The sequence below is a fragment of the Pogona vitticeps genome, chromosome 5 (genome assembly GCF_051106095.1).
Source record: "Pogona vitticeps strain Pit_001003342236 chromosome 5, PviZW2.1, whole genome shotgun sequence".
Classification (NCBI taxonomy): Eukaryota; Metazoa; Chordata; class Lepidosauria; order Squamata; family Agamidae; genus Pogona; species Pogona vitticeps.
Genome location: NC_135787.1, coordinates 190146544 through 190167218, shown reverse-complemented (window position 1 = coordinate 190167218; position 20675 = coordinate 190146544). Strand labels below are relative to the sequence as shown.

The following is a 20675-nucleotide window of genomic DNA, read 5'->3' as shown; positions in this document are numbered from 1 at the left end:
TACAGTGTGCTGATGTCATTGCACTACATATTGCTTGGGTTGCAACCTATATGTGGAAGGAAGTCCATTTTCTAATACCATTTTCTGGATGAATTTTATAGCTCTTGATGTCACCAGAACAAAGTTGAGGCTTCGATGTGGGATAAGATCATCATCTCTTGGAATATTAGTCTAGCTGATGCACCAAATTGAGGGGGGAAGGGAATCATAGTTTGGAGGTGCAGCACCGGTTTTGCATGCTGAATATCCCAGGCTCAGTTCTTGGCATCCTATTTTGAAAGACTCGCACAAGCAAAGAGATGGGAAAACCCTGAAATCCTATAGTTGTTTCCAGTCAGAGAAGACGATACAGGACTACATGGATAAATAATCTGATCTTTTACAAGGTAGTTACAGCCTTTGGCTGGAATCCTAAGTACATTAACCTGGAGGTATGTTCCAGGTTTATGTGGGATATGGTGGTGCTGCGGGTGAAACCGCAGAAGCCTCTGGGCTACAAGGCCAGAAGAACAGCCGTTGTAAGATTGAATCCACGCGACGGAGGGAGCTCCCTTCGCTTGTCCCAGCTCCTGCCAACCTAGCTGTTCGAAAGCATGTAAAAATGCGAGTCAACAAATAGGTACCACCATGGTGGGAAGGTAACGGCGTTCCATGTCTACTCGTGCTGGCCCGTGATGACAGAAACGGTCTTCGGACAAACGCCGGCTCTCCGGCTTGGAGACGGGGATGAACACCACCCCCTAGAGTCAGATATGACTGGACTAAATGTCAAGGGGAACCTTTACCTTTATGTTCCACCCGCATTAGTATGGAAGGAATATAGGACTTCTAAGTCAACATTGCTATGCCAGGATTGTACAGTTGGATAGCCAGCAGCTAAATCACATGCTGACTGAGGGAAAGAAGTGAATCTGTGCAGGGACACCTAATACAGTGGTGCCCGCTTGACGATGATAATCCGTTCCAGCAAAATAGCTGTAGAACGAAATCGTCGTCAAGCAAAAGTAAAAAGCCCATTGAAATACTTTAAAAACTGGTTAATGCGTTCCAATGGGTGAAATACCTCACCGTGCAGTGAAGATCCTCCATAGGGCGGCCATTTTCCGTTGCCTGTAATGCGGGCAATCCGTCCTGAACACAGCAGGGAGCCATTTTGCACAGTGAGCGGCCATTTTGAAAACCTGACGATAAGCTGTTTTTGATCGTCATAAAGTGAAAAATCGATTCCCGAAGCAGGGAACTGATCGTCGTCAAACGAAAAAAACCCATTGAAACATCATTTTGTTATCACAATAGCGATCGCAAAAAACTAATCATACAGCGGATTCGTTGTACAACTAGGTAATCATCAAGCGGGGGACCACTGTACTGTCTAGCGTCAAGACTGAGATTGTAATCCCAGGTACAGTTACTTGGGACTGAATTCTAAATAAATGTTTGATTTCAACATAATCTGAATTCGGAGATTTTAAATCCCAGTGCAAAAGAGACTTTATTTCTAGAGTCCTCCCTGCAGGATTGCAGCCATTTTAATCTCTTTCAGCAAAAGCAGCAAAAAGCCTTAAAGGTTAAAAGGTTTTGCTGTGGGTAAAATTTCACGGATCTGAAAAGGGGACCCTAGTCCACAGAAGCTGGAGGAAATATAGTTTTTTCCCAGTGACAATGTCTTGGCATGAGCTATATGTCTCATAATCCAAAATATTTGGAGGTACTTCAGTTTTAAATGAGCAATTAAGACCCATTAGCTTTACAGAAGTCCTGCTTCTGGTGGAAATCAGAGCCCCCAAATGGGCGTGTTAAAGTGGATCAACACATTTATCTGTATTGACTTGCACTTAAAATGTGTTACGTATATACCACTATGGAATAGACAAACAGGGCTTCTCTAAGGAGTATACATCCCTGTAATCTGCTACAAGCATATGATATGCAGTGTTGTGTTTATATAGTTTATCTACATATTTTAAATCTCTTAATAATGGATTCGCACGGCACATAATTTTACATACACGTCCCTCTCATCAGAGGATATACTGTAAGCAATATATATACATTGTAATTCTACATGTATTTATTCAGGTACAAGTCTCACTCTGTTCTCTAGTTCAGAAAACATTTAAGATTGTGTCCATAGTGTATAATTTCATTTATGATACAGACATGCTTCTTCTTTGAAATTCTAAATTTGCTAAAATCCTTCCTATTTTCTATGCAACAACTGGAGAACAAAACTTTCTGTGTATGTGGATAGTCTAAAACAGGGGTCCCCAACCGTGGGCATCCAGATGTTCTCAGACTACAACTCCCAGAAATCCTGGCCAGCAGAGGTGGTGGTGGAGGCTTCTGGGAGTTGTAGTCCAAGAACATCCGGGTTACCCAAAAGACAGTAATACAGTAATTAGAAGCATTGAAACCTCTCTGTGGCTCATTAGTTCAGAGCACATTCTTGTTCTTTTAACAGATTTCCCTACATCATCATTTGGAAAGAATGAGCTGCAATGACCTCAGAACCAGGTCCTAGACTCTTTAAGTATGGGCTCTGCCATCAGCAAAGTGGGGAGCAGTAGTTTAGAAGAGTAAGTCCACCAAGTTTTCCAAAAGTTTTACAAAACTGGGGCCTTTTCTCTCCAAAAGTATCTGAAACATTCTTTTCTGGAGTAGGGGACCTCTCTGGGAATCAACAGTTACTAGCAAACTAAAATAGTGTTTGTTGTGACACAAATAATAGATGCATACATGGTAACAGAGTAGCATGGTAACACGTGAAAGCCTGGTCCTGATGCGTTGAGCACTTGTTGCTTGTAATCCTATATCCACTTAAAGGTAAAGGTTCCCCTTGAGAATTTGTCCAATCGTGTCCGACTCTAGGGCGCAGTACTCATCCTCGTTTCCAAGCCGTAGAGCTAGCGTTTGTGCAAAGACAATCTTTCGTGGTCACGTGGCCAGCGTGACTAGACATGGAACGCCGTGACCTTCCCACCATGGTGGTACCTATTTAGCTACTTGCATTTTTACACGCTTTGAAGCTACTAGGTTGGCAGGAGGTGGGACAAGCGACGGGCGCTCCCTCCATTGCGTGGATTCGATCTTACGACTGCAGGTCTTCTGACCTTGCAGCCCAGAGGCTTCTGCGGTTTGGCCATTTACCCAAGAGTAATTAAAATTTTTATTGAGTGCACATGTGTAGCAGTACATGTCGCACTGACGGGTAATGGTGGCCCTACATGTCCCATAATCGTTCGCCTCCCAAAACATCTGGAGTCACAGCTGCCTGTCCCAAGGATGATCCAGGGGACTGGAAACCTTCTTTCAGGAAAGACTGAAAGAACTGGGCATGTTTAGCCTTGATAGGGTAAACTGTAGGCAGTCCCTACAGAGGAAGGGCAGGATCTGTTCTCAATCATCCCAGTGTCCAGGACGCATAAGAATGGGCTCAAGCTGCAGGGAGCCAGATTTAGGCTGAATATCAGGGGAACAAACCTCTTAAATGTGAGAGCAATGTGTCAATGACCTGGGGACGTGGTGAGCACTCCAACACTGGAGGCCTTCAAGAGGAAATTAAGACAGCCATCATCGGATCTGCTTTGTTTTGCTATTCCTGCCTGGAGGGGGGGGGGGTTGGACTCTGATGTCCTTGGAGGCCCCTTCCAATGCAGTGATTCAATGATCCTGATGTTTAGGATGGCTCTTTTAGCCAGTCTGCTTCCGTCCTGTGCTCATGTGGGCCTAAACACCAGGAGGAGTAAAGCCAACACCCTTGCGATCCACTTCTTCTCGAACCTGCACCGTGTGAGCAAGTTCTGTGCACTTCGTGCTGGTTTCCGCAGGAGAATTAAATAGGTGTAGACGGCAACTTTTATGGGATCCGATGGCAGCCAACTCAGAGCGAAGCATAAAAATCCAGCCGATGGTGCTAAGTGAGAATTTATTCTTTTTAAAAGGGTGCTTTTTTTAAAAAAAAATTCCCAGGTTTATCTAATCGTAGAAGAATCATGGCACCGGAAGGGGGCCTGCAAGGTCATCAAGTCCAACCGCCCTGCTCAAGGCAGGACCCCCAAATCCACCATCGGATCCCCGCTGTGAAAGCCTTTTTAAGGAGAAAGGTGGAAGGATTTGCGAAGGCTTTCATGGCCGGGATCCAATGGTGGTTGTGGGTTTTTCGGGCTTCTTGGCCATGTTCTGAAGGTTGTTCTTCCTGACGTTTTGCCAGTCTCTGCGGCCAGCATCTTCAGAGGACCGGAGTAGAACAGAGCATGGACAGAGTTTCGACTCCTGTTCCTCGGACGATGCTGGCCACAGGAAGAACAACCTTCAGAACACGAAGAACCCACAACCACCACCATCCGATTTCCTGTTGGATTATCCCTTTGTCCTGGGTGGAGGGGAGAGGGTGGAGGTGGGGGGGAGGCGCGCTGCGACGGTTCCCTCCCGCCGCCAGAAGGGGGCAGCCGTGGGACGGTCCGAGCATTGCCAGGCTCCCTCCCGCCTCCTTCAGGAGGGAGGGGTCAAGAGAGAGAGTGAGAGAGCCCCTCCCTCCCCTTGGCTGCTAAAGGAGGAGGCGGGGGAGGCGGGCGGGGGCCGTGACGCAACCCGCTTTGCCGGCCGGTCTCTAGAAAAAGCCGCGCCGGGGCCGCCGCCGTTCATTCCCGGCCTTTGAATCCGAGCTGATCGCCCAGGGAAGCCACGGCGCTTTTGCCCGTCCTCCGGTTTGCAACGCGGTTGCTTCGCTCTTTGGCTCGGCATTGATGCCAGTTGCCCCTTGATTGCTTCTCTTCCCCCCCCCCCATCCACCCGCTTGTTCCTCGTAGGGCTTCTTTCCAAAAGCCTCGGATTGGTGATCCTTTGCCTGCGCCCTGGTCCGATCCGCGGACCCGGAAAGAGACGCTTCGAGGTCCCTAGAAGGGGAAGACAAGAAAACGAAAGGGGGAGGGAAAAAAGAGAGAAAAAGACACCCTCCCTTTTTTTGCCGGCTTCCCTTCCTTTGGCTCCCTTCTCCACCCCCGCGCTTCTTCTTCCTCCTCCCGCTGGATCGGCCGCCCAAGGTGGAGCCGCGGCCCCCGAAGGAGCTCTGGGCTGTAAAGATGCCGATGGAGCTGACGCAAAGCCGGATCCAGAAGATATGGCTCCCTCCGGACAATCACCCGGCGCTCCCCCACCGGTGTAAGTATCCCCCGGCCGGCCAGGAGCGCGGGGTGTGTGTGTGTGTATGGGGGGGTCCGCGGTGGGTGCGGGTCCTGTGCCGGCGACCGATCCTGACCGCGTTGCGCTTGCCTGGGCTGAGAAATGGAATGCCCGGGGGGGGGACCTGGAACGCTTGTCTTATTTAGTGGAGTTGAATTAAAGGGATGGGGTGGGGGGACGCGAGATGACCCCCCCGCCCAAGCGCAGGGAAGTACAGTGTGAGTCGGAGGATCGGGGCAATTCCCTCCCCACGCCCTGCTCTCTGAGTCTCAGGGCGGGAGCGCTTGCTTGCGACGAAGGAGGGAGGCAGGGAGGGGGCACGGCGGCGATGATTTTGGGGGTGGGGGGCGAAGACGGTGGCTCAACTCTGCCTTGAGCAGGGACCGGGGGGAGGGCGGCTTTTCTGCGGCCCAGCCCGGGCCGCGTGGGTGGCCTGGCGTGCGCCCTCGGGGACCACGCGCGTGTACCCACCCACCCAGAGACGCGTCTGCCCGGTTCCGGCGTGCTTCCCCGGCCGGGGCGATCGGGATTCCCCCCTCCCTCCCCATGCCCGTCCCTTTCCTCCCCGGGTGGAAGGCAGGCCACGCTGGTGGAGAGCGCTGCCCGCCGCCCCCGGATGAGCGAGCCCCGGCCGGCTTTTCTCCGGCGGCGGCGGCGGCGGCAGCTACTTCTCGTTTGGGGAGCTGGACCCGGGACGGGGCCGGACCCGAGGCGTGGCGGAGCTCGGCTCTGCCGGTAGCGGAGGCGATTTCCTCCCGCAAGCTTCTTCCCCGCCGCCGCCGCAGCGAGACCAGCCCGCGCCGGGCCACGCGGCTGACCTGAGATGCTCTTTCGGGCCGGAGGCTCGCCCGCGCTGGCCCCGCCTCGCCTCCTTCCCTCCGCCCGGCCGGGGGAGGAGGAGGAGGAGGAGGAGAAGTGGGGGGGGGGAAGCCGGGAGAGCGCTGTGAGCCGCGGCACGCACCGCATGGCGGAGGTGGGGGCGAGGGGGAGGACCCGGGGGAGGGGAGGGGAAGGGAAGGGAGGGGGACGGCCTTCCTCCTCCTCCTCCTCCTCTTCGCCTGCGATCCAGGTGCGCCCCAGCGGGCGGCTCTCCTCCTGCCATCCGCCAGCCCCAGAAGATGCTGGAGAGCCTCCCCCCCCCCCCCGCGCCTGGCCAGCCGGACAAAGACCCGAGGCTGGGAAAAGGCCCTTTGCCCCAGGGGTGTGGGTGGGTGGGGGCTCCACACTTCCCCAGATCCTTTAGCCAGCAAGACTAGTGGGTGGATCAATTCCCTTTCTTCCCCAGAGGGACCCACCTCCTTCATCAAGCTCTGGGGCTGCCAGGCTTAGCATCTCCTGTTCAACCCGGATGGGGATGGTGGGAAAAGCATGTCCCAAACCTGATATTTTATTGTGATTTATTTTATTATTATTTTTAAAGAAATATGTTATATCTTTTCTCCTGGAAAAGGAAGCTAGACAGGCTTGTAGCAGTGAAAGCCCAGATTTAAAGTTGAAAAGGATCCTTAAAAGATGATATTTAGAATAAAGAGGGGTCATACATCATTAAAAGGCAACATGCTGTAAGGTGAAACGGGATCCCTTGGAAAACACAGCTGGATTGCTTTGGTGAGATAAGGCCGTTGACTCTAGAGGAGACAAGATGGGGCTGCAAGAGGTGGACGGGAGGATGCCGGGCTACATTGCACCATCCTCCCCCTCTCAGTTGATGACCTTCCAATGTGCTTTCCTGTGAGCTCAGTTATCCATAGATCAACTTAGGAGGATACCTATTTAGTCCATTAAAGGTCAGGGAGCTCCTACCTGCACTGTCTGTGTTGGAACCAAGCTCACGAAAAAGACAGCTTTGTCTGAAACGGTTGGGAGTGGCTCAGTACGGAGGAGGAGGAGATGGGCTACAGCATATTTGCAATAGCAGCAGCTTTGAGCCGCTGTAACCCCTTTTTCCTCTGGTCCACCACCCTTTCCCCCAACAAACGCATCTCAAGCTTCCGGCTTAAAATGCACCTTTCTGAGCTCCCATACGGTGGCTGCAGTGGACTCTTTCAAGAAAACAAAGCTGCGTATCATCATAAATCTTAAGGATCTGTGGTTTGATGGTTGGTCCCCGATGCCCCGGCTGATATTTTAGTTTGCTCCTAATTCAATAAAGCAATCCCCTGGATGTTTTGCCTTTTCCGGAATCTTGACCTGCTTCCTTTTTCGGCTTGGTTAATCCAGGTGCTTTCCGAGTCTAATCCCCCCCTTGCTTCATTGTCTTTAAAAATCCTCCCAAGCCAGTTGGTAGCTGTACTGCTGTCCCAGAAACGGTAGTACTGAATTGTTTTTTTTGGGGGGGGGAAGAGAGAAGAGTGAATTGCGTTTCATTCACGTATTCCATCGCCATGTATCTCGTGACTGCCAGCTTTGTTGTCTCACCAACGTGATACAAGCCCTTGGCTGAGGCAGCGGCTGGCTGGACCGACCGCGTGCCAGCCTTGGTTCTAGTAAAGGAAAATCCTATAGCTATAGGATCTCAAGCCATGGGGCTCCCTCCCATATTAGGTGTGTGTTGTTTAATAAAACGTATTTAGGAGCACAGTATCATTTTTTTATTTGGAAAATGGGGAAAACCTGTAGTACCGACTGCTTTTTTTTAAAAAGTTCCTTGCATTATTCTCTTAAGATCAGTAGCATACAGATCAGCTTTCCTTGATATTTATATGTTTCTGAGTTACCTTGTAGTGCAGAATGTGTGGATTGTGGTCCTGGGCAACCTCTCTTAAAGTTGCCCACGCCAAATCTGCCAGACGCCTAGCACCAAAAGCTAACTTGCATTGCCCGTCCGGAGTTTTCTCCGGACGGGCAATGCAATACAGATGCTTTTGATTTCGGTTGCAGCATTTTTCATTTCAAATACAGAGGTACGGGGGAAGGCAGGTTTGAAGTGGGAGAGGAGTGATATTTCTGTATTTGTCAGACAAGGAAGAAGGAACTAGCAGGTTGCAAGCATTAAATGTTTCTTGAACATGAATGTGAACCAGATTAAAGAGGAAGAGTAACTGCGGCTTAAGTTCTTTATTTCTTTAAACTTGTATTGCTTTGATAGGGTTTTTTTGGTAAAAAGTATAGGTGAGTCATGCAAGAGGAATTTCAGAAGAATTTCTTTTCCCACTGTGATCAAAGGAAGCTGAGATGCATAGCTGCACTCCACTAGTGTTGCTCTACAGCAGTGGTCCCCAACCTTGGGCCTCCAGATGTTCTTGGACTTCAACTCCCAGAAATCCTGGCCAGCAGAGGTGGTGGTGAAGGTTTTTGGGAGTTGTAGTCCAGGAACATCTGGAGACCCAAGGTTGGGGACCACTGCTCTACAGCACTGGTTCTTAACCTTGAGTTACTCAGGAGTTTTGGACTGCAACTCCCAGAAGCCTTCACCACCAGCTGTGCTGTTTGGGGTTTCTGGGAGTTGCAGTTCAAAAGCATCTGAGTAAAGTAACAAAGGTTAAGAACCACTGCTCTACAGCATTGGTTCCTAACCTTGAGTCCCCAGAGGTGCTTGGCCCAAAACTCGCTCCCAGAAGCCTTCACCACTATCTGTGCTGGCCAGGATTTCTTGGAGTTCTTGTCTGGGAACATCTGGCGACCCAAGGTGGGGAACCATTGCTCTAAAGGGAACATCCCCCCTTAAAATCAGGAAGGAGTCTCGTTGCACCTGAAAAACAAGGAGGGACAGGTAACCCCTTGGCGCAGAGGAGCACCTCCAACTTAGGCTAGGCTTTGCCAGCTCCCTTCTGGCGTGACTCATTTATGGGGATCCATCTGTGTTCCCATCCTGCTTGACTCATCTCTCTACATTTGCATTTGTATGTGCACTCTACATTTGAGTATGCGTAAGTGAGAGAGGGTGACAGAAAGAGGATGTGGCTGCAGCCTGTCATCACTGACTCAGCGTGCTGGTGAATGCCATACCTTCACCTCCATCAACTGTTTGGATGGCTTTTGTTTTTGTATGCCTCTTGCTTCAATTGCTATTTTTGTGCCCATGTGTTAATTGTTTTTGTAGCTGCCTGGAGTAGTGGCTTGCCTGTAGATGGGGAGGGTATGCATTTAATAAATAAGTGAATAAACCATAGTGGATGCTAAGTGCCACTGTTGTTTGGCATATTCTTTCATGGGCTGTGTCCCCTCTTTTTCTGATGCTTAAGGCTAGAATTCTGTGGTTGTCTGTGTGAAGTTTTAATAACTTGCCATGGCTAATTGCAGCTCATTGATGGGGTGTTGGTAGAATCCTGTAGGTGTCCTTGTGAAGTTTTAATAACTTGCCATGGCTAATTGCAGCTCATTGATGGGGTGTTGGTAGAATCCTGTAGGTGTCCGTGTGAAGTTTTAATAACTTGCCATGGCTAATTGCAGCTCATTGATGGGGTGTTGGTAGAATCCTGTAGGTGTCCGTGTGAAGTTTTAATAACTTGCCATGGCTGATTGCAGCTCATTGATGGGGCATTGGTAGAATCCTGTAGGTGTCCGTGTCAAGTTTTAGTAACTTGCCATGGCTAATTGCATCTCATTGATGGGGTGTTGGGATGCATTGTGATTACGTAGTGGGGTGTATGGCCAGGCATTTTGAGAAGTGCACACTAGTGCTATATAAAGGTTAACTACAGATAGATGTGACAGTCTATGCATGTCTCACTAGCGTTCTGGCCATAATGTAGCTTTGATTGACAGATATTTCTGTCTGTCCATAGAGGCTGCAAGCTGGTAGTGTGGGGTAGTGGGTAATGATTTGGCTAGGACTCTGGAGACCTAGGTTCAGTTCCGCCCTTGACCACCAACATCTGCTGGGAGGAGTGACACTGGTAAAATATTTAAATACTTCACATACCCTGGAACACCTCTTAGGGTCACCATTCGTCAGATGCAACACAGCAGAATGCAACAACAGTGCATCTGAAAACGCAGACTATAGTTCATGAACGTTTATAAGAGGCCAAAAATCTCTTTGGAAATTGGTTAATTCTTTTATATGGCGTGTTTGGCCACAGGAAAGTCTGATCCAGCTAAACTATTCTCCAGATGCTTTACAACCCAGATGCTAGGCTGTTTCTCGAGAAATATATGTCATCTGTATGAGTTTTAATGAAGATTGCTGACTGGGGAGTATATTTTCTGCCTTAATGGGTGCTTCTGCTAGGGTCTCCAAGATCATTTTATTTGCATATGCAGATGTGCGTGCCTGACATGGTGTGCATTGTTTGTATATGAAACTCAAAACAGAATGGATATTGTACTTCCATTTGAGAGTCTTGAAAGAAAGAATTTTGGAATGGGGCTCATAGAAGAGGTATGGATGGTAGACATCTTTTGGTGGATGCGTTTTTCAAAACATTTTTCCATGAGCTTTCGAAACAGCATTCTTCATTGGATGACCAGATGTATTAAAGAGGAAAGGGATAAATTGGTGACGGTTTAAGTCCTCCTGCCTTAGTTCTTCCTTGCTTTGAGACCCAGCATGACCATTAGAAGTGAATCTTGGTCAGTTTGTTTTCAATTAAGCATTTTTTTAATCTGGTTCTCTTAGGGACTGATGGAGCAATTTCATCCGGGTGGAAAGAGAGACTTCTTTTGTGTTTGAGCAAAATCTTTTCTCTACCTGGATGTTTCTTTGTGTCTATTTATGTGTCGGTGGATCAGAATCTGTTAGTAAAGTTCTTGTAAGTAAGTTCTTGTTCCAGAGAAAGAGGAGGCAGGCTGGTAGTAACCGAGAGCAAGATGTACAGTACTCAGGTTTCTTATCTGATGCAAGCAGAATGAAATCCCATTGGGTGGGGGAGGAGGAAAGCAGGAATGACTTCTACGAGCATCAGATGCTTGACAGGCTGGGGATCCTCCTGGCTTTGTGTGTGTCTGGCTGGTGATCCCTCCTCCTTCGCTCCTCCTCCTCCTCCTCCCGGAGAGAGTGGCAGGTTGGAGGGCTCTTGCCTGAGTCAGAATTCCTCACGGCGGGTGGCGGCGATCCATTCATTTTCTGTCAAATTGCACGTCTCCCACGTCGTCGCATCGCCAAGCCGCGCCGGTGCCTGGCTGAATGGCCGGGGATGTATGAGCTGGAGAAGGGAGGGAGGGAAAGAGGGATGAGAGGGGGAGTTAAGAGAGTTCTGTGTGTCAGCTTGACATGGATCGCCTTTGTGCATACCTTTTGTGTCTGTCTGCCCGTTCTCCTAGCCATCCAGCCATGTATCTGCCCGGTAGTTTTTCTACTTTTGTTCTAATTAGCTAGCCCATTCACCAAAGGGCAGTTTCGTCTGCCAGCTGACAATTTGGCTGTCAAAGTCAACTGATAGCGCAGTCTCTACTGTTCAGTGACTTGTGATATTTCTTATTTAAACATTCCACTGTTGTATCACGTTAGCACAGGAGTTCATATGTTCTCCCAAAAAAGAAGGCATGCTAAGACTTCCTTCCTTCCTTCCTTCCTTCCTTCCTTCCTTCCTTCCTTCCTTCCTTCCTTCCTTCCTTCCTTCCTTCCTTCCTTCCTTCCTTCCTTCCTTCCTTCCTTCCTTCCTTCCTTCCTCATCATCAGCACTTGCCTGCCTGCCTGCCTGCCTGCCTGCCTGCCTGCCTGCCTGCCTGCCTTCCTTCCTTCCTTCCTTCCTTCCTTCCTTCCTTCCTTCCTTCCTTCCTTCCTTCCTTCCTTCCTTCCTTCCTTCCTTCCTTCCTTCCTTCCTTCCTTCCTTAGCATTTCCTGCCTTCCTTCCCTCTCTTCCTCTCCTCCCTCCCTCCTTCCCTTCCTTCTGACACTTCACAAATCTTACTTTCCTCGTATTTTGTACCCCCTCCTGCCTGCAGGACAGGTTAATTCATGTTGCGTTTGTCTTCTTCTTTTTCATATGTATGCAGCAGAATATCTCACTGCGGGCTCAAGGCAAGCACAAATCATTTTGAAAAGGGCTTTCAAAAATATAGGGTGCCCTGGGACTTAGCATCCTTTGAAAGGAAATACATCTATATTTTTCCAGGGGTCAGAGACTGAGTGAAATTTAAAAATCAGAATTGTTACAAGAATGAAGTGCTCACGGAAGCAGAAACATGCAGGTACTCTAGTAATATTTAAATGGCACATGCACAGGGACAGAAATTTGTGTATGTATATATCTTGGAAGAGGAAAATGGAATTAAGCCTGTCTTACGCTATTGTCCCCCCCCCCCCCAGCTCCCGGGTGGCTGTTGTTGTGGGCACAAAAACTAAAGAAAGCGAAGATCACATTTATTCTGCAGCACGATCTGAGACATGATCGTGCTTTCAAGTTCTTGTAGATTCATCTTTGCACCCCATACAGGCGGGGAAGATCACCCGATGGCTGGTGACTGGAACGCCAGCCTGTTTTTTTTTTTTGCATTTCTGTTTAATGATGGTCAGCCATGCTCACTTTGGTGTTCTAGCTTGTCCCTCGCAAGTCAGGAAAGGAAAGAAGCTAGCCTCCAAGTCCCTATTGAAAAAGATGCCTTTGGACAGTGTGCCGTGCTTTGCATAAATGCCTGATTTGACTAACAGAGAAATAAATGATAGTTGCTTCATGCAAATATTCTCAGATATAAATGGACATTTCCTCCAAGGAAACAGTAACAGCGGTGATGTTGGCAACACTAATCTTAGTTTGTAGGGACTTTATCGCCTGGATGCAATAGTGAACAACTGTTTTGTGTTCATGCACAGAAACGGCATCGTCGTCATTAGTTTTACGCACCGTATTGCTCTGATACATTTTTATTCATTTCAAGAAGCTTCTTACAGGCAGTTACCTCAAGCGCTGGGATTCACCTTTCTGCCCCTAAAACAACATGTTGTCTTCCATTGTTCTAAGCTAGTTTGTAGTAGCCAAATTAAAATGCTATAGCTAAACAAGTTGCTTAATTCTATGAGGCTAAATAAGGTGATTAAATATATTCTGCTGTTTTTGTGATCATAGCAACTCCCACCTTCTTGATTCTTGATTTCACTAAAGCCATAACTACAGCTTTTATATTTATTTAGCAATAACTAACATTTGGAGTGTCCCCTTCAAGATCAGTACAGCCTCGTGGCACAGTGGTTAAACCTCTGTACTGCAGCCAAAACTGTGCTCACAACCTGGGGTTCAATCCCAGGTAGCCGGCTCAAGGTTGATTCAGCCTTCTAGCCTTCCGAGGTCGGTAAAGTGAGTACCCAGCTCGCTGGGGGGGGGGCAATGTATAGCCTGCATAATTAACTTGTAAACTGCCCAGAGAGTGCTTGAAGCACTATGGGATGGTATATAAGCACCACGCTTTGCTTTGCTTTGCTTTTATAGAACAGTTTTTAATATAACCGTTTCAAGAAGAATAACTTGAGAGATTTGTGAAGATCCCCATTTTTTTGGTCCCTTCTCTGAAGCTTTCTGTCTGTATGCTGGGTGAATATCCAAGAAAGTGTAATTCAGTCTGTGAAACATACAGGCACACAAGCATGTGATCCAACTTACGGTCCAAAGCTGTGTTTACTTCTGTACAGGCGTACCTCAATTTACGAATTGAATGCATTCTCTGGGACGTTTCGTAATGCGAAAAATTTGCAAACCGAAACACGGTTTCCCATAGGAATGCGTGCATGGGGGGCGGCGCTATAAACCTTCCAGACGCGATGCAAACTTGCTTCGTATTGCAGAAAAAATTGTAAACCAAAGCATTATTTTCAATGGATTTTCATTCGCAAACCGAAAATTGCGTTAATTTTCGTTCGTACACCGAGATACGATTGTAGTTCCAACCTGCCTCCAACCTTGCTTTTTTGATCCTAGGGAATGCTTTTGCCTGACGTTGCTGTTGGCTGGATGGCAATTTGAAGTTGTCTCTCCTTAGAGAAAATTCATCACACTCTTTCTCTTCTCTCAGTGTTTTAAGGGAATAGAGCCATAGATTGGGGCTTGAAACATCACCTCCTGTCATTGGATTTCCCCTTTTCCAGCATGGCTTCAGAAGGATGCATTTAGTTCCTTGATATGTTCTTATCTAATCAAGGGCTTGTAGGATGCAAGATTCTGGCATCCTTTGTGTGATTACGTTTTTGTTTGGTGTCTGGCACATCTTGTTCCCAAGGCAAGCCTCTTATCAAAGATGCTTGGAATCCAAGAAGTCTTGATGGTGTTGTTCCTTCCACTCCAAAAACTCCTGCAGGAACTCGGGGCCGGTAGCTTACCATGCTTCATTTTTCTGGACTGTCTGCAACCCGGCAGATTCTCTGCTCTTCATGTTTCCATGTGAATGCTTTGCAAGGTGTTTGCTTGTTGTTGTCATGAGGATGCAGTAGGTAGGATGGGCGCTTAGAGAGTTACAGAACCCTCTCATGCCCGGTGTGCGAGTGTTGCAATGAAGGGATAGGAATGAGTGTTGCCTTCTGCAAAGGTTTTGCTCTGTTGAGCGACAGCTGGGGAGAGTGGCCACGGAAAGAGAAGGAACATTTTAGGGTTACTTTTAGGACTATATTTTCCAGGCTAGAACCTTATTGTAAGCCTACGGATGCTGACTTTTGCATCAGATGCCACGAGAGAAAAAAACAAATGACATAGGCAGGCATATGTACATATGCAACTTCTGCATAAACCTTGGCCACCCGTTGCCCCTACAGCTATCTGCTCTGCCTGGCAGATGCTCCTTGCAATGACAAATCAAAAGGTTTTTGCAAATCCGTGGTTTTAAATGCCTAGTCTCTTACCTCTCAAGGCTAGATGGAAAGGCTGATGTACATGCTAATTTGGAACATAGGCATTTTCTCCGTCATTCCTTGGTTTTTGGAATGGCCGAGCTTATAATCATAACATTTGCAGTGCTTTCTCATTGTTTGAAATACAGTACTTTACGTACATTAACTTGGTAGTTCTTACGGTTCTGTAATCGGGTACTGTTTTCCTTATGCCATAATGCCATAGTTAATGAAGCTGAGCATGAGAGAGAGAGAGAGAGGCTGGCTTTGTTATGACCACCAAGAGTGGGAAGATTTGAGCTAAGAGTCGTCCTAGTTTATAGATTAAACTCTTGTCTTTGATCCTTCTCCAGTTCTCTGTGGCCAGCCACTTGCCTCATTGTATAATGTAGTATCAAAACTGCCAAGGGGAGTCTGAGTTGTCTTCACTTTCTCGTTGTCTTCCTTGCCCTACAGCATGTGGTCCGCAGCTTACCAATTCTCCCACTGTGATTGTTATGGTTGGCCTTCCAGCCCGTGGGAAGACCTATATTTCCAAGAAGCTCACACGCTACCTCAATTGGATTGGTGTCCCCACAAAAGGTAAGGCCCTGGGCTACTTCATCCCCATAAAACCAAAGGTGACTTCGAACAGATTTTCAGATGGTTGTGAGGTCCAACTTTAGAGGGATCTAGGGATGATGGATTCTTTGGAAATGTGTTTATATACATGGCATCTTCAGGAATAATTCCTTTGAAAGCCAAGTTCCTAGAACTAACTCAAACCAGCAGTTTGTACCCATCTCTAGTTACAGTGGTGCCTCGCAAGACGATTGCCTCGTGAGACGATTAATCCGCAAGACAATTGGTTTTTGCTATCGCTGTTACGCTTTGCAAGACAATGTTTTCTATGGACGATTTTCACAAGATGACGATTTTTCCCCATTGGAACGCATTAATTAGATTTCAATGCATTTCAATGGGGAACTGCGTTTCGCAAGACGATGTTTTCACAAGACAGTGTTTTTCGTGGAACGAATTAACATCGTCTTGCGAGGCACCACTGTATTCATTCATTCATTCGTTTGTTCGTTCATTCATTTGTTCATTCATTCATTCAATTTGCAGCCTGCTCCCATTACTGTCGTAGCACTACTCTGGGTGGGTTACAATCTCATAAAATAGAAACCGCAAATAGAAATATTAAAACGGATAACAAAAACCATTAAAAAAAGCTTTTGCCTACTGGTATAATTTACTTGTGCACAACAACCTTCGGGAGGAACCTAAACATTCATACTCAGCATTTCCAGCTGCCTTGCAAGGGAGGGGTCCCAGTTCACAGGAGTCGCATCGCCAGGTTGCTGCTAACGGGTCTGCCATGCCCGGTAGAATACACATATCTTGCTCTTTGCACGGAAAGCTCATTAAATGTCACTTGCTTGCATGTCTTTCTGGGCTGATCCCCCCCCCCCAAATACTGGCCTTGATTCCCCCATTTCTTCCCTTGCAGTGTTCAACGTTGGCGAGTATCGCCGGGAGGCCGTGAAACATTACAGTTCCTATGACTTTTTTCGTCCCGATAATGAAGAAGCCATGAAAGTTCGCAAGTAAGTGTGACTCTCCTCCAGAATGCCCCTGGACGAGTCTCTGCTTTCGTTCTTTTTTTGCTCTCCAAGTGGAGGTGCTCTTCCAGTTAATCTGTCCAGTACTCGGCGTGATATTTACAGGACAAACAGCATAGCGGAGACGCAAGCAATGCGCATGTCTGTAATCTGATTAGTTTCATGCCATCTACAGATTTTCATCATTCAAACAACTTCCTGCAGCGCAGGCACTGGTGACCCACCAGGTCCGGATTGATTCTTGGCAGGGCCAAGGAAAAAGCCTTTAGGAACCTAATGGTTTAATGATCTGTTTAGTTTAGGGGGTTGAGACTGTGTTTGGGACTTAAATGGCTTTTGGGATTCTACTCACGCTACGATCCAAAATATTCTTAACCTGCTTTTCCTGCTCTGCAGGCAATGTGCCTTAGCTGCCCTGAGAGACGTCAAGCTGTACTTGACTGAAGAAGATGGTCAGATTGCGGTGAGTGGCACTTCAAAAAAATATCCAATCTGAGGGCCTTTTATGGTCAAATCTCACAGCTTGGAGGGAGCTCCTTAGTTTAGCCTCTGGCTGCACGGCTGGTCTCCAGCAAAAAGGGGACTTATTCAGGCCACTCTCTAGCTCAGGGGTCAGCTGATGCTTAGTCGGGTTACCCTTTTCTTTTTCTTAATATGTCCACCACCGTGTTAGCAAATTCATAGGAGACCAAGCTCAGAATCTCTGAACCACAAAGATTACTAAACATACTTCCGTTCCTGCACCCTGGCAAAAATGCAAGAAGGAGGATAAGCCGTTGTTTAATGGTAGAGTGAATGCTTTCTCAAGGGGAGGGTCTCAGGTTCAAGCAAGTGTATCCCCCAGGCTGGTTCATTTTTTTATAATTTTATTTTAAAGGATAATGTAGCAAGAGGTGATAGGTCTGCTGATGATCTTGGGGAGCGGCTGCCATTTAAGAACTGTCCGGGGCTGGAAGGGCAAATAACATGCTTTGCATCATGGCTGAGAAAAATTAGCTTTCTGGATTGTAGTTCCCAGAAACCGTAGGGGGTTCTGGGAGTTGTAGTCCAAGAAAAGTTTTTTTTTAAAGTTCTAAAGCGAAATGCTCTTTGCAAGAGATCGCTCACCAGATGGTCCATCTGAATTGGATGTGTGGTTCTCTGTTGATCCTGACTCTTCCTTGGGAAGAACAGCTCTTGAGAAATATCTTCCCCCCTCCCCGCACTTTTTCTTAAAATTAAGTCTCTCGTTTTTTTCTTTTTCCAAAAAGGTTTTTGATGCTACAAACACAACCCGAGAGAGAAGGTCAATGATCTTGCATTTTGCCAAAGAAAATGGATTTAAAGTGAGTAGAAACTTTCTAGCCGTGTAGTTTGACAAGCCTTTATCGGAGTTAACAGAAAGAGAGGTTGAAATGGTTATTGCTGTTATAGGGTTAGAGCTGGAAATTTCTGTGACTTTGGCAATTTTTAAAACCCCTTTTGTTCCGCTCCCTTTCATTTTTGCAAAAAATAAATGTAAATAATGATTCTTAAACTTTCCTCCCTCCCTCTTTCTCTGCCCAGTGTCATGTTCTAGCGATAGCTCTCTTGCGATTTTGAATGTCATTTTTCTAGCTTTCTTTGAAACACGTGGGTTACAACCATCTACTCAGGTACTGCAGAGGTTGGAAAAGTCCTATTTGGAACACAGCGTCAAGGTGGGACTGTGAGACCTGCAGGATTCTAAGAGATGTACAGTGGTGCCTCGCTTGACGACGTTAATTCGTTCCAGTGAAATCACTGTAGAGCGAAAATGTCGTCAAACGAAATAAAAACACCCATTGAAACGCATTGAAAACCGTTCAGTGCATTCCAATGGGCTGAATACCTGCTCGTCCAGTGAAGATCTTCCATACGGTGGCCATTTTTTGTGCCTGTAAAGCGAGGAATCCATCCTAGAAAACAGCGGGGGTGGCATTTTCTTCAGCCGGCGGCCATTTTGAAACCCGATGATCAGCTGTTTGCTGTTTGTCATAAAGCGAAAATCGGTTCCCGAAGCAGGGAACCGATCATCGGGCAGTGAAAAAACCCCATTTAAAACATCGTTTTGCGATCACAAAAGCGATAGCAAAAACGTCAACGTAAAGCGGATTCATTGTAGAGTGGGGTAATCGTCCAGCGGGGCACGACTGTAGTCTAAAAGCAGAGGTCTCTCAAGATCTGTGAAACAGAGCACCATTAGGAAGCCTTAGCTAAGGGGTAGACGTTGCACAAAACGCCGCAGTGTGCTTTGCATCCAGAATGTTCCAAGATCAATCCCTGGCTTCTCAGAGTATCGGGGCTAGGATATACCGTTTTTATCCTGAGATCTCTCTGAGAACAGATAACCGTTGGAATAGAGTGGTAGATGGATTAATGGACTTGACATTCAACGTAGGTTCGGACATGCTTCAAAAACGTCTTTCTTTCTGTTTCCCCCAGGTGTTTTTCATAGAATCTGTCTGCAATGACCCATCCGTGGTTGCGACTAATATTATGGTAAGCACAAAAACTGTCGCTTCCCATCAAGGATCTTGTTGAGTCTTAGAAAGAGCTCCTTGGAGCCAGATGCTGATAGAACTGGTGATATTCTGGGTTGGTCTGGCTGAGGGTTTGGCTTGGCAGAAACGGCTTTCCTCGGACCCTCCTTCGATAACCTGGAGTGTGCCGGCCTTATCGTTTGATCATCGACCCTTTCTAAAGATCGGCTCAAAGACAGCATCATGATAAGCAAGGAGAGACCCATGAAACCCAAAGGCAGTAAGAATGTGGACACCTGATATTTAAAGTGACCCGTTCTGTTACTTGTCGCCTTGCTTGTTGCTTTTTGCTAACATAACGCGTGCGCCCCCGGGATGGACAACAGATAGTCTATAAACATTTTAAATCTCTGTTGTTTTTTAAAAAGTCTTTTCACAGTTACTTTTAAAAATAACTTGGAAATAATAGTTTCACCAGTAAATAAAATTGTCCACATTATTTCTGAAATGCATTTGTAATTATATATATTTTTTAACTAGAGTGGTCTAGTATGACCAGATAGGCGGGATAGAAATAAAATAAATAAATAAATAAACTGTAACTTAGTTGTACTCGCATTTTCCCCAGTAACTCATTACAGGTGCTTTAGTTGTAATTATTTACCTATAAACTCTGGCCGAGGGTTAATTCGTACGGCTTTCACTCCTTTCCTCTCCCCTGCCCACTGAGACAGTCTTTTAAAGGATTTAGACTGACGCTGATTTCTAGGGAGACCTGAACCAGCAACTGTGCAAGGTCTTCTGCATGCTTGCTCATTTCCCTTTTCTTTCATCCTCTTAAAAGTGGCTCTTGGTGATGGGCACTACACCTCTTTTGAAGAGGCTGTTTCAATCATGCTCTTCATATTTGTTAAAGAGGGAGCAATCGGGGGGAATTTTTTTGAGAAATCGCACCCCGATGACGGTCATGTTGAAGCAACGCAGCAGTCGGAATCAGACTCCGCTATCCGAGCAGTAAAAATTGTCGAGGTTTCATGCCAGTTCTTACACCAACACTCCTTTTTCTTTGTTGCACTGATTTAGGAAGTCAAGTTGTCCAGTCCAGATTACAAGGACTGTAATTCAACTGACGCGATGGAAGATTTTATGAAGAGAATCAGCTGCTATCAATCTAGCTACCAGCCTCTTGATCCAGATGATTATGACAGGTGAGGAAACTGGGTTTTTCCCCCCCTTAGGCATACCAAACTAGGTTGCAAATTGTTTAAAAGACACTTCTTTACGTTCTTCACATTTTGCTGCTTTGGGGATCTCTCTTAAAGTCAAAACAAATGTGTTTCTTATTCTGGTAAAACAAACCCATTTTTCTTACCTTTGGGCAACACACACAGTTTTGGTAAATAGTTCCCTCTGAAGTTACTTAGGTGTATAGAAAGTCTGTGCCAAGGCACTCCCTTTAGACTGTATGGAAGCTTAAAACAAGAAACTTTGAATGTTGAACTGTTTCCATAAGCTAGTTGGCAGGATGATTGGGCTCGGTGTGGCATATCTACCCGCACTCCTCAGGTTTCAATAACTTGGTAGTCAAGCGAGTTATGCCCCCTGAGTCCACAAAACCAGAGAAGTAAGAAAAGGTGCTCTTTCAAACCACCTGCTGGTACGGTTCAGATCCTGTTGAAATCTGGTAGGACTACTCACCACTTTGCCCTCAAC

At 46.8% G+C, this 20675-nt stretch overlaps 1 protein-coding gene across 10 annotated transcripts in view; it reads left to right on the top strand.

Moving 5' to 3' along the window:
• Positions 1 to 20675, top strand: part of PFKFB3 (6-phosphofructo-2-kinase/fructose-2,6-biphosphatase 3) — an 88407-nt gene that overhangs the window by 49349 nt on the left and 18383 nt on the right. For 7 of the 10 annotated variants that reach the window (XM_020811648.3, XM_078376501.1, XM_020811647.3 and 4 more), the window contains exons 1-7: positions 4642 to 5160; positions 15335 to 15460; positions 16371 to 16467; positions 16879 to 16945; positions 17733 to 17807; positions 18925 to 18981; positions 20046 to 20170. In XM_020811648.3, the coding sequence (XP_020667307.1) occupies positions 5082 to 5160; positions 15335 to 15460; positions 16371 to 16467; positions 16879 to 16945; positions 17733 to 17807; positions 18925 to 18981; positions 20046 to 20170 (626 nt within the window). In that variant the 5' untranslated portion in view covers positions 4642 to 5081. Of the gene's footprint in view, positions 1 to 4641; positions 5161 to 12209; positions 12256 to 15334; positions 15461 to 16370; positions 16468 to 16878; positions 16946 to 17732; positions 17808 to 18924; positions 18982 to 20045; positions 20171 to 20675 lie in introns of those variants that run through there. The other 3 variants (XM_078376499.1, XM_078376502.1, XM_078376498.1) reach the window with 2 other exon arrangements.